Source organism: Aquarana catesbeiana, linkage group LG02 (genome assembly GCF_042186555.1).
Source record: "Aquarana catesbeiana isolate 2022-GZ linkage group LG02, ASM4218655v1, whole genome shotgun sequence".
NCBI classification, from domain to species: domain Eukaryota; kingdom Metazoa; phylum Chordata; class Amphibia; order Anura; family Ranidae; genus Aquarana; species Aquarana catesbeiana.
Window position 1 is genome coordinate 75959569 of NC_133325.1, and position 17259 is coordinate 75976827.

Sequence of the window (17259 nt, forward strand, 5' to 3'; positions counted from 1 at the left end):
AAAGAATTATAGTGTGAAGATTTTACAACTGCACTGTCCATGCACTGTGTTTATGGGCTTTTGTCAGTTGCATTTTGTGAGTACCCACTTTTATACAAAAATTTCTTATTATTAAGTTATCTCTAGTAATGAACTAGGTGTGCGCTTCTTCCATTTCTGTTTTTCTTGTAGTTCCTTTCGGATTACCCCATCTGAGGAAGGCAGCATCCACCTAGTTTTGGGACACCATATATACTTTTCACACCACCATTTTATCTGATATCTATCTGTTACTCCACACCTTGGAAGACCTATTAGCGCTGAAAGTGACTGTGTTTTTTTTATCTCGTGATTCAATTTTCTCCAGTATTGGCAAAATCCTTCCCTGACCCTAAGGCTACTTTCACACTGAGGCGTTTTTCAGGCACTAAAGGGCTAAAAATAGCCCCTGTAAAGCGTCTGAAAAACGCCTCCCCTGCCACCCCAGTGTGAAAGCCCGAGTGCTTTTACACTGGAGCGGTGTGCTTGCAGGATGGGAAAAAAAAGTCTTGCAAGTAGCATCTTTGGGGCATTGCGGGAGCGGTGAATACACCGCTCCTATAGCCCCCCTGTCCATTGAAATCAATGGCCAGTGCCGCCGAATCGCCTGCGAAGTGCTTCGGCAGTGGCGCTTTGCGGGCGCTTTTGACCCTTTTTCGGCCGCTAGTGGCCGAAAAGCGCCGCTAAAATGAAGGTGAAGCGCCGCTAAAAATAGCGCCCCCACCCCAGTGTGAAAGTGCCCTAAAGGCAAGCACATGGCTTCATAGATCACCTAGAGGTGCTTTTTTTTAAAAGCTGAAATGTCAGGTTTAAGGGCTGAACTAATAAAATATGCTAAAACTGAACAAAAAAAACCTTTATTTTATTATGTTCACTTCTTGTGTCTTTTTTCTTTTTAATCCTTATTTTTATTTTCGAAATACGTCTTTTATTTTACCTTTTACAATACTAAAACATTTTTTTCCAATTCATCTTGGACTGTCATCTCGCAGCTGGCTTAATGAGAATGAATTGCTGAAGCAAGGCTTGCTAGCAGTACCCAGAAGAAAATTAATTGTCTAACCTCCATTCAGTATCTCCTGCTACATTTCTTCCCCTGTCTTTTGATAGGATACAATAGCAGACGGCTAACAAGAATCCCCTGTAGGGATACAGAGGAATGTAGCTGGTCTTGGATTTTTTTTTTTTTTTATTATTTATATAGTTTTCATAAGACCTGTCTTTGGCAGATTTTCAGCATTATATGTAACATGGAAGAGTATCATTATCATGAAACTCGGAGATTATACGATAGGCAATTTAAACTGCTTACATAATCCGTGGCTAAACAACGAAGCCCTAAACCCTAAGCCATGCCTAATTTGCAGTCACGCCTTATTATATGGAAGCGGATACATTTAATAGGCCGGTGCATGTTTAGTGGTGACATCTATCTTGGGCCTTCATGGGTTTCTTCTTTCATCATCGAAGATGAGGGGCAGGAAAACCTTGATCTGCCTGTGGACACCTGATATGAATTTAGGTCAGGTTATATATAGAGAGCTTTGAAATTGGAGCTGGAAGAGAGGGGGCTCAGAATTTTACAATACATACTGAATAATTTTGCTTGGCAATTTGTTTTGGGAAATCATTAGCAGAGGCTTCACTTTTCTTATATAAATGACAGTATAAGGTTACTCTGTAAAAATGGTGTGTATAACAACCGTTCACGTGGGCCTGATTTACTAAAGTAAATAAACAAAGATCAACTTGCACATCAAACAAGGCCTGTACTGTATGTATGCAATGACCATCAGTGGCCATTAATCTAGGGGTGATTGTTATGTATGCAGATTGCGATGCAACTGTACAGTTGCATCGCAATCTGCATACATAACAATCACCCCTAGATTAATGGCCACTGATGGTCATTGCATACATACAGTACAGGCCTTGTTTGATGTGCAAGTTGAACATCCAAATATTGCTACTTTTGTGTGCTTTCATTCTGAAAGGGTTCACCTTCCAATATGCACCTCAACGTTTTTATTGACTGGCTCACCAAACAACAAAATGCCCCAAGCTCAGTAATGTGTCAAAAAACTCCATTGTCAATATGAACATGTAAAAAATTATATTGTATGTGTAGCGGTATAGTTGCCACTAGTAACAAACATCCACCAAATCACCCCGCTGCCAGACCTTCATATATCACCTCAGAGACAATAAACAGTCATTTGCTTTGTTTTGCTTTTTTGTTTATTGGGGGGTATAACTTGATTGGGGAAAGGGGTATATGGGATGCCCATAGATCAAATACTTTGTCATCATTAGGGATGAGCTTCGAGTTCGAGTCGAACTCATGTTCGACTCGAACATTGGCTGTTCGCAAGTTCACCGAACAGCGAACAATTTGGGGTGTTCGCGGCAAATTCGAATGCCGCGGAACACCCTTTAAAAGTCTATGGGAGAAATCAAAAGTGCTAATTTTAAAGGCTAATATGCAAGTTATTGTCATAAAAAGTGTTTGGGGACCTGGGTCCTGCCCCAGGGGACATGGATCAATGCAAAAAAAAGTTTTAAAAACGGCCGTTTTTTCAGGAGCAGTGATTTTAATAATGCTTAAAGTCAATCAATAAAAGTGTAATATCCCTTTAAATTTCGTACCTGGGGGGTGTCTATAGTGTGCCTGTAAAGGGGCGCATGTTTCCTGTGTTTAGAACAGTCTGACAGCAAAATGACATTTTGAAGGAAAAAACTCATTTAAAACTACCCGCGGCTATTGCATTGCCGACAATACACATAGAAGTTCATTGATAAAAACGGCATGGGAATTCCCCAAAGGGGAACCCCGAACCAAAATTAAAAAAAAAAAATGACGTGGGGGTCCCCCTAAATTCGATACCAGGCCCTTCAGGTCTGGTATGGATATTAAGGGGAACCCCGGCCAAAATTTTAAAAAAAAAATGACGTGGGGTTCCCCCTAAATTCCATACCAGACCCTTCAGGTCTGGTATGGATTTTAAGGGGAACCCCGCGCCAAAAAAAAAAAAAAAAAAGGCGTGGGGTCCCCCCAAAAATCCATACCAGACCCTTATCCGAGCGCGCAACCTGGCAGGCCGCAGGAAAAGAGGGGGGGACGAGAGTGCGGCCCCCCCTCCCTCCTGAACCGTACCAGGCCACATGCCCTCAACATTGGGAGGGTGCTTTGGGGTAGCCCCCCAAAACACCTTGTCCCCATGTTGATGAGGACAAGGGCCTCATCCCCACAACCCTGGCCAGTGGTTGTGGGGGTCTGCGGGCGGGGGGCTTATCGGAATCTGGAAGCCCCCTTTAACAAGGTGACCCCCAGATCCCGGCCCCCCCCTGTGTGAAATGGTAAGGGGGTACATAAGTACCCCTACCATTTCACGAAAAAAGTGTCAAAAATGTTAAAAATGACAAGAGACAGTTTTTGACAATTCCTTTATTTAAATGCTTCTTCTATCTTCCTTCATCTTCTGGTTCTTCTGGCTCTTCTGGCTCTTCTGGCTCTTCTGGTTCTTCCTCCGGCGTTCTCGTCCAGCATCTCCTCCGCGGCGTCTTCTATCTTCTTCTCCTCGGGCCGCTCCGCACCCATGGCATGGGGGGGAGGCTCCCGCTCTTCTCTTCTTCTCTTCTTCTTTTCTTCTCTTCTTCTCTTCTTCATTTTCTTCTGCGGGCCGCTCCGCAATCCATGCTGGCATGGAGGGAGGCTCCCGCTGTGTGACGGCGCTCCTCGTCTGACAGTTCTTAAATAACGGGGGGCGGGGCCACCCGGTGACCCCGCCCCCCTCTGACGCACGGTGACTTGACGGGACTTCCCTGTGACGTCACGGGGAATGCCACAGGGAAGTCCCGTCAAGTCACCGTGCGTCAGAGGGGGGCGGGGTCACCGGGTGGCCCCGCCCCCCCCCCCCCGTTATTTAAGAACTGTCAGACGAGGAGCGCCGTCACACAGCGGGAGCCTCCCTCCATGCCAGCATGGATTGCGGAGCGGCCCGGAGAAGAAAATGAAGAAGAGAAGAAGAGAAGAAGAGAAGAAAAGAAGAAAAGAAGAAGAGAAGAAGAGAAGAGCGGGAGCCTCCCCCCCATGCCATGGGTGCGGAGCGGCCCGAGGAGAAGAAGACAGAAGACGCTGCGGAGGAGATGCTGGACGAGAACGCCGGAGGAAGAACCAGAAGAACCAGAAGAGCCAGAAGAACCAGAAGATGAAGGAAGATAGAAGAAAGAAGAAGCATTTAAATAAAGGAATTGTCAAAAACTGTCTCTTGTCATTTTTAACATTTTTGACACTTTTTTCGTGAAATGGTAGGGGTACTTATGTACCCCCTTACCATTTCACACAGGGGGGGGGCCGGGATCTGGGGGTCACCTTGTTAAAGGGGGCTTCCAGATTCCGATAAGCCCCCCGCCCGCAGACCCCCACAACCACCGGCCAGGGTTGTGGGGATGAGGCCCTTGTCCTCATCAACATGGGGACAAGGTGTTTTGGGGGGCTACCCCAAAGCACCCTCCCAATGTTGAGGGCATGTGGCCTGGTACGGTTCAGGAGGGAGGGGGGGCCGCACTCTCGTCCCCCCCTCTTTTCCTGCGGCCTGCCAGGTTGCGTGCTCGGATAAGGGTCTGGTATGGATTTTTGGGGGGACCCCACGCCGTTTTTTTTTTTTTTTTTGGCGCGGGGTTCCCCTTAAAATCCAGGGTCTGGTATGGAATTTAGGGGGAAACCCACGTCATTTTTTTTTTTTAATTTTGGCCGGGGTTCCCCTTAATATCCATACCAGACCTGAAGGGCCTGGTATGGAATTTAGGAGGACTCCCACGTCATTTTTTTTTTTTTAATCTTGGTTCGGGGTTCCCCTTTGGGGAATTCCCATGCCGTTTTTATCAAAGAACTTCTATGTGTATTGTCGGCAATGCAATAGCCGCGGGTAGTTTTAAATGAGTTTTTTCCTTCAAAATGTCATTTTGCTGTCAGACTGTTCTAAACACAGGAAACATGCGCCCCTTTACAGGCATACTATAGACACCCCCCAGGTACGAAATTTAAAGGGATATTACACTTTTATTGTTTGACTTTAAGCATTATTAAAATCACTGCTCCTGAAAAAACGGCCGTTTTTAAAACTTTTTTTTGCATTGATCCATGTCCCCTGGGGCAGGACCCAGGTCCCCAAACACTTTTTATGACAATAACTTGCATATAAGCCTTTAAAATTAGCACTTTTGATTATTCATGTTCGTGTCCCATAGACTTTAACGGTGTTCGCATGTTCGAACGAACTTTTTTCCTGTTCGCATGTTCTGGTGCGAACCGAACAGGGGGGTGTTCGGCTCATCCCTAGTCATCATATTTATAGATCAGAACTTAGTTTGAGCCTGAAGAAATGATGTGCATATATAATAGCTACAGTCTCTTCCCTGCATCACCATGCAGACTATTGCTCCCAGAAATTCCTCATCAGTTATCATGTAAAGATAAGAACTACACCCATGACCATGTAAGGGTGAAGTTTCCAGAAATCCTTTCCTCCTGCACAAAACTTATACTGAAGCACATTTCCTGGCTCTCACATCTTCTTCTATGACTCTGGTTGCTTGCTGCTACTAGGCCAGAGGCCTGCAGTACCTCTCCCCGGAGGCCTAGTAGTTTAAAAGCATGCGTTGGCCAGTGGACTACTTTTCCCAGCCAGCCCAGCTTGCAAATCCTGTGCGCTCGAGCCACATCGATTTGACACCATTCCCCACAGTCTCTCCTCTGATCCAGGACTCCTCATCAATGACCGTGTAATGATGAGGACTTCACTAATGACCGTGTAAAAGTGAAGTTCCCTCACAGACTTCCTGGCATGTCTCCACATCCAGCCCTCCACTGTGGTACATTCACCGACCTTTCTCTGCCCTGAGTCCATGATGGAGAACTTAACCGGACTGTACGTTCCGACGGCTTCTCCTGCCCCTCTGCTCCAGGAATTCCACACCAATGACCGTGTAAAGATGCAGACTTCACCAATGACCTTGTAAAGGTGAAGTTCCCTCACAGCTCTCCCGGGCCTCCTCCTGTGAATGACCCCCCCCCCCAGATAGGGATGGCCTCCTGCTGCTGTCTAGTACTCCATTCTCTACTTCTCTCAGCCGACAACTCCCCCCCAGTGGCCAGTTACCTTAGCTTGTATAGGAGGCTCACCCCCTGGCAATACCACTTTGGGATTGGTCAGGGCTCCTACATGAGCTGCCTGCCACTCCAGTTCTAGGCCCTGCCCCTCTTCCAGAACATTATCCCTGGAAGCAGGGGAGGCGCCTCAGAACTAGAGCACAGGTGGTCACATCCACTGCTACACTAACCACTCCCTGCCCCCAGATCAAAGCAGACAGGCCTAGCTCAAAGCATAGGCCTGCCTAAATTTACCTGTGCTGACAGTTTCCCTAGCAAAAAATCCTATGCTAACACCTACCTATGGTAGGTGCTACATATGTATGTGTATTTATCGATTGAATCTTTATTTACCAGCACCAACATATGGAATCTCATATGCCAGCTAGCGCTTAACGCAAACCTTCACTCATTTCCATGACTTTGCATGGTTGTAGCCTATGACCAACAATATATAAAGCTACCTCTTTTTTTTAATTTTTAATTTTTTTTCATGTCCGGCCTTTCCCCTCCTTTGTTCTCACCAAGGCGAGAATGACCTTTCTTCCTCTCCTGCCAAACTATGGGTTTTCTACGTCAAATATCCCAGGAGGCTTCAGGTACCTTGCAGAGGCTGAAGAAGGATGGACATGGCACTGGAGCAGGGCAGAATTGGCATACATCATCAGGGAACTGGCTGACTTATCCCAGAAGAGACAGCCGGGCTCCTGTTGATGTCAGAAAGAAGATGGCGGCACCAATGGAGCGAAGAGTCACAGCAGGACAACGCTGGATTTGCTAAGCGGGTGAGTATGTTTATGAGGACACCAGCAGTGACAGAAATAAGGGGTAAAACACACACACATGGGAACCGGAATTCCTCTTTAAAGTTTAACTAAAGACAAAATGTTTCCTTTAGTTTTGGATAGAGAGGGGAGGGATTAGAACACTTGTCACTTTTTATTGCTGTCTTTGCCCCTATTAGGGAGATTCATCCTCTCTATTGGTCCTGTTTACTATTAGCATTGAAATTAAAAGTAAAAGAAAATCCCAAATTATGGGTTGTCCCCAGAAAAGTAATAGGGAGGAAATCTTCCATGGGGACACCATAATGGGGACACTAGTTCTTATGGCCTAGGGGTCCCCAAGGGATTCCCTTAATTTGTAGGGATTTCCTCTCACTTCTTCTTTTGGCTATGGAAGGTAGTGGAAGGCAGATCCACTGAAGGCAAGAAGTGAAGGCAGATCTCCCCAGTGGGGCACAGATGTCAAAAAATAAACCAGCACAGGTGTTAACCCTCCTTTACTCTATCCAAAAAAAAAAAAAAAAAAAATGTTGTCTATAGTTCTACTTTATGTTTCTGCACATGTGCACAAATATACATGCATGCACAGTAAAATGCGCGACACAGTTCACTGGAGCTTTTTATATATTAGGTTTTTTTTTTGTTTTTTTTTACAGTCTTCTTTAATGACAGTCTTATGCACTTACATTTATACATGGTATGCGCATTTAAAAAGCAAACTGCGGTTGGCCACAAAAACTCACACCTTTATTTTAGACAACTTACTGGGCATATGTTATAAAGCTGAAGAGTACATTCCATAGCAAACCACACTTGTTAAAAATTCTTTGTATATAGACTATTAAATAGTAAATTCTTCTTTGCGCATGATTGACACATTAACCATTTTAGTAAATAATGCCACACCGGCCATCTATGCCGGCCATCTATGCTTCAGTGCAAATGTGTGACTACGTGTTTTGAAGAGCTAAAAAGGAGAACGATCTCCGAAGACTTACCAATGTGGACACAGACCACAATAAAATCCTCATAGGGATTCTAAAAATAACCAGTGTGTCTAAAACTGGAAATGTTTGGGGTGGAGTTCAAGTTATAAGAACCAATAAACATCTTGATTTTGAATAAAATGTCAGTGAATAACACTTATGAATATACTGTTGTAGCACTCCCCCTAAAGAGCCGCTGGTGAATTTTGGCCCTATTTTCCCCTTAGAGCACACATAGCCAGGCACACAGCATATTCTGGATTCCACTGGCTCAAAAAACAGTCTAGGGGTTTCTTTTTTGGGGTTTTATTGAGAATGATGAACTGGGGTAGGGAGAGGGAGCATGAGATACCCCAGAAAACTGTAGAACTGAATAACGTGAGGACTCCTTGACTTTCTGGCTGCCCAGTACAAAAATGAAAGTCCCACGGGATCTCTATGCTGACAGTGACTAGTACTCCTTCCAGAGTCTAACAGCTACACACAATCACTAACTCCTCAGCAATGGGGTTGTTTACTCAGTTAGCCACAGGTTCATCAAATGCCAATATCCACCAGGCTCTTCCTAGTGAGGGAGGTGTAGACTCACACCACCATACAGCTGGACTCTTTCCTACAAACTTCCTCCTGGCTCTCTCCAGTGAGCTTTTCCAGACCCAACTTGATCCCTGGACTCAAACTTGCAAATAGAGCCCCCCGGCTAAGCCTAGCTGGGACCCAATGGATTCTTCTGAAATTTGCACAGGGATCTCTTCCAGCAGCACTGGACCCAGGAATTCTGCTGCTGCTGCTCAGGCCTCAAGCTATTTATGAGCTCTCTCACACCTTCTGGGCACATCTCCCCAGGGATTGACTAGAGTCCCTAGACTGTATGCCCTTCTCTTCCTCCCACTATGGTTCTAGAATTTAGTAGAAGAGAGCAGTCCTAATTAATCAGCCCCATGCGCCTCTGATTAGAGTGGAGCTAACTAAATTTACCTAGCAGTCTACTCTATGCTTGGAGGGTGCTACACTGTATATACTTTATGTAGACCTACATATACAATGCAGTGTGAACGATTACACCCTTAGGCTTAGACCCAAACCACCTCAGCTTGGTTGCCTGAACCACAAAGAATCTTATGACTCCTCTGTTAGAATAATTTTGCTGGATTTATCCAGAAAGGTGCAGAGATGGCCAAACAAGATAGAATAATATAAGAAAGAAAAGTTGGATTGCCAAATTAAGAGCCTCTAGAATAAAATAGAAAAATACAGGTGACAGCAAAGGAAATTTCCTTGTAGCTGTGATCTGAGAGGTGACTTTGATTTTTAGACTTGTAAACATATTATATTTTTTGGGTAAGTAAGCAAATCGCTATAGATATTTTTCTCCCAGGGCTGTGAAATATTGGTTGTTCTGCTGGCTGCACAATGTTTACAGGGAAGGGTAAAGTTCTTGGACTCAAGCGTACTTTTATAGCTACCTGAAGCAGTAAATTGCCTATGTATCAACACTTTCAAAATTGGATCACAAGTCCTCATGCCTGCAGCCATCAAGCTCTTAAAGAAAAGGAATAATGTTTGGTTCATGGAACCTGAAAAGCTTTTTATAACAAACAAAATAGGAAAATGACTGCGGTGCTCTCTCACTTTTATTGCTGCAAGTAATATAATCTGACTGTCTGAAATGTAATAACGCTTTGTATAAAACAAAATGTATTAAAAGTGCCCGGCTACTTGTCCCTGCTTTGCTATATGCAGCTGCTCACATCTTTTGATATTAAAGGCATATTTCAGAGTTGGAGAACGTTGTCAGAAAGGCTGTCGTGATTGGATTTTTATAGGCCATGAAAAGCATAGGGGAAGGGCCAAATCCTCCGCTGGTCTAGGTCATCCCAGGGAGAAAGTTTGTCCACACTGCCTGCCTTTTTGTCACCAGCACAGGAAGTGAGGGAAAGTCTGCCCAGCAAGGACATATACCGCAATAAAACCAACAGTTTTAAATTATAGCCCTTCCCTATCCTATCCAACCCCTCTCTGACTCCCCCTACCCACTCTGCCCACCCAGATTTTTTTGTGGGGGTCTGGATTTGGGCTTCATGGCATATTTACACCATAACACACATTATAAGGTTCGTCATGACAGACATTGCAATTCAAACCCCAAATAGGGTTGCCAGTGTCGCACAGCAATTTTTTTCATAGTATGCATAGATAAACTATGAATAGATGTTGCTATTAAATAACATTTCTAACCATATGAAGTTATTACCAAGAGTCCCCCTGTACATCAGGGTCCACAGAGTTCCCCCTTTACATCAGCATCTACAGAGTTCCCCCTTTACATCAGAGTCCACAGAGTTCCCATTTACATCATGTTCCACAGAGTTCCCCCTTTACATCATGTTCCACAGAGTTCCCCCTTTACATCATGTTCCACAGAGTTCCCCCTTTACTTCATAGTCCACAGAGTTCCCCCTTTACATCATAGTCCACAGAGTTCCTCCTTTACATCAGAGTCCACAGAGTTCCCCCTTTACATCAGAGTCCACAGAGTTCCCCCTTTTCATCATAGTCCACAGAGTTCCTCCTTTACATCATAGTCCACAGAGTTCCTCCTTTACATCAGAATCCACAGAGTTCCCCCTTTACATCAGAGTCCACAGAGTTCCCCCTTTACATCAGAGTCCACAGAGTTCCCCCTTTACATCAGAGTCCACAGAGCTCCTCCTTTACATCAGAGTCCACAGAGTTCCCCCTTTACATCAGAGTCCACAGAGTTCCTCCTTTACATCAGAGTCCACAGAGTTCCTCCTTTACATCAGAGTCCACAGAGTTCCTCCTTTACATCAGAGTCCACAGAGTTCCTCCTTTACATCAGACTCCACAGAGTTCCTCCTTTACATCAGAGTCCACAGAGTTCCCATTTACATCATGTTCCACAGAGTTCCCCCTTTACATCATAGTCCACATAGTTCCCCCTTTATATCATAGTCCACAGAGCTCCCCCTTTACATCATAGTCCACAGAGTTCCTCCTTTACATCATAGTTTCCCTTTTACATCTGAACTCGCAGAGTTCCCTTTCACTGTAAGGGGGGACTCTGCAGACTCTGATGTAAGGGAGAACTCTGGGGACTCTAACATAAGGGATGCTCTGGTGTACAAAGAGGACTCTGATATAAGGTTGAGCTCTGATGTAATGAGTGCTCTGAGAACCCTGATTTACCTTAACATACTCAGAGGCAGGAGAGAGAAGGGGGGAGACTTAGTTCAGTCTGAATAATGTGTTCGGGTCTCAGACAGTCTAAAACCTGGACGCATGATTCCAAACCCGAACTGTCCGGGTGAATCCCGACCAGGTGACAACCCTAACCCCAAAGCAGATCTACAAGTCACAAAGCAAACTGCAAACCAATTTTTTCATGCACTGAATGATCATGCAAAATGAATGGGCTGCTTAACACAACATGCCTTAAGGCAAGAAACGTACTGCTTTATGGTGAATGATCTCTTGAAGTCTATCTCCAGTTTTGATCGAACTTTAAATAGTTAGTTTGGACCAAGCTGGGCAATCTCAGCCAGTCCATGCCCCCAACATGTTTCTCTCCGCTCCCCGGAGCTTAGTCAAGGCTTCCTCTGATTGGCTGAAGTGGAGATCATGATGTTATCCCCCTGCCCCTCCACCTCAGCCAATCAGAGGAAATCATTTATTTATTTAGAAAATGCAAAGCTTCCCCTGAATGGCTGAGCAGCGCTCCCCCTTTCAGAGTGCCCCCATAGCAAGCCGCTTGCTGTGGGGGGACTCGTGCAGGCTCAATCCCTTGCAAGGCTCTGTGTGTCCATTGACACACACAGTACAGCTCAGCCCCACCCCACCGCTCTCTCCTCTCGGGCTGTGATTGAGAGCAGGAAGAGCCAATGGCTCCTGCTTCTGCCTCCATGTCCAGAGGAGAGAGAGCAGAGAGCCTCTGCTCTCGTGCACATCGCTCGATCGAGATCGGACTAAGGAGGTAAGTATTTAGGGGGGCAGGGGGGTAGAGCTGAACACAGAAGCTTTTTTGCCTTAAAGTGACACTAAAGGTTGGTTTTTCAAAAAAAATAACAAACATATCATACTTACCTCCACTGTGCAGCTCGTTTTGCACAGAGTGGCCCCGAACCTGCTCTTCTGGGGTCCCTCGGCGGCTCTCGTGGCTCCTCCACACATCAGATAACCCCCTGGGAGAAGCGCTCTCCCAGGGGGGGCTACCTTGCGGCACGCTCCCGAGTCCAGCATTCGGCGTCTATAGAGGCCGAATGCAGGACTCGGCCCCACCCCCTGGCGCACGCGTCATTGGGTTTGATTGACAGCAGCCAGAGCCAATGGCTGCGCTGCTATCAATCTATATCCAATCAAGAACCGAGAACCCCGGGCAGAGAGACAGCGCATCTCCATGGGTCAAGTTCGAGGGTTCAGGTAAATAAAACGGGGGGGGGCTGGGAGGCCGTTCACTGACAGGTGTTTTTTCACCTTAATGCATAGGAACCTGTACAACCCCTTTAATGCAGAAAATGCATTACAGTAAAAGTCCTTCTGCTTTTTCAACTACTTTAATGTCACACAGATAGGGGGTTCGGGCAGAGGAGGAAAGTGCCCGAGTCAGGGGTGTATGGTAAGTACCGCAGTCTTTACTTTAACCCCTAGACATAACAAGATTGTAAAAGATTAAAAAAAGGGGATCCTAAAAGATTAACTAATTACGGTTCCTACCTATGACATTTTCAGCAATGTGCTTACAATATAGGCAATACAATTTCCTTGTATTATGAAAGGTGGGCCTATAACTACATGCTGGTATATAAAAAGACAAATGTATACAATTTGAGCTCAGAAGCATGACCCTTTCAGGTATCTTTGACAGGCTATTATTCACGGAACATATAAACAGCTCTGTTTTCATGTGACATCTTCACTTCACAGTTCCTGACATTATTAGCGGAGATATGGAGTCGGCCATGGCAGTCGATCTGAATCCCTGGGTGGAATACGAATTCCGAGTCGTCGCCACTAACAGCATTGGAACCGGGGACCCCAGCATACCTTCCCGAGTCATCAGGACTAACGAAGCAGGTAATGTCTCTTTAATGTCTTCCTTTGTGCGCACATGACCTTTCTGCAGTTAATGGCCTAGACTGCACAGCTACAATAACTTGGACTCTTAATGTTCCATACTGTGCTGCAAGACATTCACGTCTCTATGTGTTTTGTTATCAGACTGCTATAGTATGTTCTTAAAAAATTGTATCATATAACATAACCCCAAGGCAATTTCAGAAGGACAATTACTCTTTGTGTGAAATAACTTTTATTTTTTGGGGTTCCTCATGCCTTTAAGTTCCATTGCAGGTGGAAAAAAAAAAAATTGACCTGTTTGTGGCCATTATGGATGAGTGAATGAGTAATTTTGGAGATTTTTTTCACTGTGAATTAATGATTTTGCTGTTGCAGAAATTTCATGGGAGTGGAAACTCTCAACTCAAGTCACTGAGCTGCTTAGGCCAAGTTTGCTTAAAAGATAACTCCACTTTTGCGAAAATAAAAAAAATAGCATATTAAAAAAATGATAATATAGCATTTATAATTGCTACACCGGCCATATTCTCATTTGATGTTATTAAAAATTACCTTTGCTTTTCAATCTGCAGCCTCTGTAATGTTCTGTAAAATTTGATGGAATATGGGAACCTGGAGGCGTTCTGTTTCTGTATAGAATTTCTCTAGAAATTAAATTTCTTGCTTGCTTGTGTGATTGGCTCACTGATTTTCCCAGAAGTCTGCACTAATATACAAGTCAGTTTTTTGGCATCCTCTGCAATAGGAATGATATTTTTGGTGTGACTTCCCCTAAGGGTTGAAGTGGTAGTAAACTGAGCAAGAAAAACAACTTTTCCCCTGCAATACAATGTTATAAAGTGCTAGTATACGTATACTAGCACATTGTGTGAAAGTAACCTAAAAACTAAGCCCTCCAGTGGCGCGCTGTCATTGCTGACAGGGCTTCTATCTTCACCCGGTCTTCCTTCCGGGTTTGCGGTCTCCGGCGGTTTGAATGGCTAAGTCCCGATAGCTTCACTCTCGAGCATGTGCACGACCATGGCACAGAGCTCTGGAGGAGTGGCACCAGTATGCCGTTCCCTCCGAGTACATGCACCTGTGACGTCACACAAGTAAATATCTCCTAAACCAGGGGTCTCCAAACTTTCTAAACAATGGGCCAGTTTACTGTCCTTCAAACTTTAGGGGGGGGGGACTGTGGCCAGTGGGAGAAGAAAATGTCTTGGCATCAGCGGGCGTAAACAATGCCCCATAATTAGGGCATTATGGGGAGGAGCAGTGCCCTGTTGTTGGTATCAATGGGAGGAGTGGTGTCCCATCATTGGTGTCAGTGGCAGTGATGGTGCCCCATCATTGTTATCAATGGGAGGAATAGTGCCCCATCATTGGTGTCAGGGGGAGAAATAGTGTCCCATAATTGGTGCAAGTGGGAGAAATAGTGACCCATCATTTGTGCCAGTGGGCAGAATAGTATCCCATAATTGATATCGGCAGGAGGAATCGTGCCCCATCTTTGGTGTCAGTGGGAGGAATAGTGTCCCATCGTTGGTATCAGTGGGAGAAACAGTGTCCCATCATTGGTATCTATGGGGAGCATAGTGTCCCATTGTCAATGCAAGTGTCAGGATCTATCCCACTGTTGCTGACAGTGGGGGGAAGAATGCCTCAAGGGCCAGATAAAATCAAGCAAAGGGCCACATCGGGTCCCAGGGCTGCAGTTTGGAGACCACTGTCCTAAACGTTGCATGTTTAGGAGATATTTACAGTACCTACAGGTAAGCCTTTTTATAGTCTTACCTGTAGGTAAAAGATAAACAAAACAACTTACCTACCACTTTAATTACTTCTGAAGGAATGCAGACATTGCAACTTTCCACATCAGAACCCTGCATGTGCATCAACTAAATAGAATGAAGGCAGATACTCCCATTGAGGAATCAGTATTCCAAGGACATAGTGGGACAGTGGTGTGGATTTACAGAGTTAAAATAGGCAGTAAGGAGGTAAAAAAATCACTTCCCAGCCACCTATCCACCACCGATCGCTCTTCAGAGGGCAAGTCAAATGTAAAGGAGCTCTTACTGTGCTGCACAAAGCTCTCAAAAGAACCCATAGTGCCATAAATGATCATGTTTTATTGAATCCCTAGGACATTTGTTTAATTTTACGATTGTTTATTTTATATGGCAAGTGTTATTTCATCCAGTACAATAGTACTGTGCCAGAAACAGCACCATTTGTTATGTGTGATATCCCAACAGCGGCTACACGACTTCAGCTTGGCTAGGAGGCTGAATCCGTTACGTCTTGCATGTTTTCATATACTGTTACGGGTGATTACTTCCACGCTTTGTCCTCCAGGCGCCAACCTCTTCTGCAAGTAAGAGATAATAGCAATAACCATATGGGAAGCCTATAACATACACATACATTGAAGAAATGGATGCAGATTAAGGGATCCGAAGAGGAATCTTAATTGCCATTACCAAAGTCAATATGCAATTTGTTTTCCCCTTCTCAGACATAGACATAATTGCCAAAGGTTTTGCTAGGGATGTGATTGCCTTTCTTCAGGTCAATATGACTATAACTGCAGGACGAGTGTTACTGCCGCTTAGAATTTAATAAAGCGCCAACTCGGCTTCCTTTTTTTTTTTTCTTCTTTTATGTTAGTACGAGTGCCCTTCACACAAACAGTACCAGTTCTGTATGGCAGCTAGAGTGGAAACACAATGTATTGACGGAATTCAGACCAGTGTGGTTCTAAAGGACGCTCACTATGAAGTTCAAACCTAAGACTGTTTCTTTTCTTTCTCTTGTTTTGTTGTGTTGGTGGAGCAGTAGTTATAGAGCAAGAACAATGGGATGTGAGGTTCTAGTGAACACAAAAATAATAACAAAGGTAACAGAGGCAGGAGCAAAAAGCTCGAAGGTGGATACGCTGCACTCTTTAAAAAGATAATGTGGAAAGTATAAAGAACTCTAGGAAACATTGAGCGTCAATTTATTTATAGCACAACTGTTAGAAACCAAACAAAAAAAAAAAACGTATTATAACTCAATCAACCACTTCATAATGTCTATTAACGTAATGCCAAGGTCGAAAAAAAAAAATTGTGTATATACAGAATGAGTGTAAGACTCCAGTATTGCAACAATAAATTAACATAAAATAAAAAAATAAAAAAACCTGATTATAACTCAATCAACCAGTCCATAATGTCTATTAAATTAATGCCAACAATAACTCAAAAAATAGAAACTGCTTATAATACCATATTTCACCTTTTTATTAACATACTCATTCCATATTAAAAAGTTCACAAAAATGTTTTTCTCCAGAGCTTCACGGTGCTGTGCTTGTCAAAACCTTATGAACAAAAAAGATGAGAATGGTGACGATGACCTTGTGGAGGAAGACAACTTGCCCACATCCCTATGAGACTATATATTAGAAACTGGTTTTCCTCTGATGGGACAAGGCAAGAGTCTTCAAAAATATCAAAAACATGTATAGTTTATTTGGTATCAAAAAGATTAAAAATATAACAAAACAACATATATAAATACTGAAGAAAACATGAAGGATGCTACAAAACAGGTGTGGACAATAACAGTATGCTTGTAAAGGTACACTGTGAACATAAAACCACATCAACTATACAAACTGGAGTCTAACCCACACGGGTCCGACGCGTTTCGAGGTTTAAAATTTGATTGAGACCTCTTCTTCGGGGGCTGGTGGTGAGATGAGTGACTATCAATTGACTCCTGAACCCACAATTTGAAAGCATACAACTTTAAAAACAGAGATAAGCGCAGTAGACCACCGATGAAGAAATAACCCCCAGTCCAGCGCTAGCACCAGAAACACAGCATGGACATGCAGATCACAGCAGGACACAAAGGGCGTCCTACCATTCGCAAATTGACACCACTAGCCACAGCTGTTGTAGGTAGTATGTGATATCACCTATAGACTCATGTAATATATTATGAACAAAAAAGGAACTGTGAAATCACAACATATAAAAATGTTCACAAGGATACAGGGAAGGTACAACTTCAAAAGGGGAAGGGCCTCAAACCCTGACCTCTCCGGAGTGCAAGGCTCCTGACAGGGTCAAGGCACTCTAGGGTCTACTTGGTCAAAGCCAGGAGGCCACTTTCCTTGGGGACCTTCTGAAGCTGACAAGTACTTAGTGGGGGGATTTCCTTAAGAGAACCCCCCCCAGTTGGG

General features: G+C 44.3%; 1 protein-coding gene across 3 annotated transcripts in view; it reads left to right on the forward strand.

The window, feature by feature from the left end:
• The window catches only part of CNTN5 (contactin 5), a 2213095-nt gene that overhangs the window by 2068787 nt on the left and 127049 nt on the right, over positions 1 to 17259 (forward strand). For all 3 annotated transcript variants that reach the window (XM_073613049.1, XM_073613051.1, XM_073613050.1), the window contains one exon: positions 12885 to 13034. In XM_073613049.1, coding sequence (XP_073469150.1) covers positions 12885 to 13034 — 150 coding nt within the window. The remainder of the gene's footprint in view (positions 1 to 12884; positions 13035 to 17259) is intronic.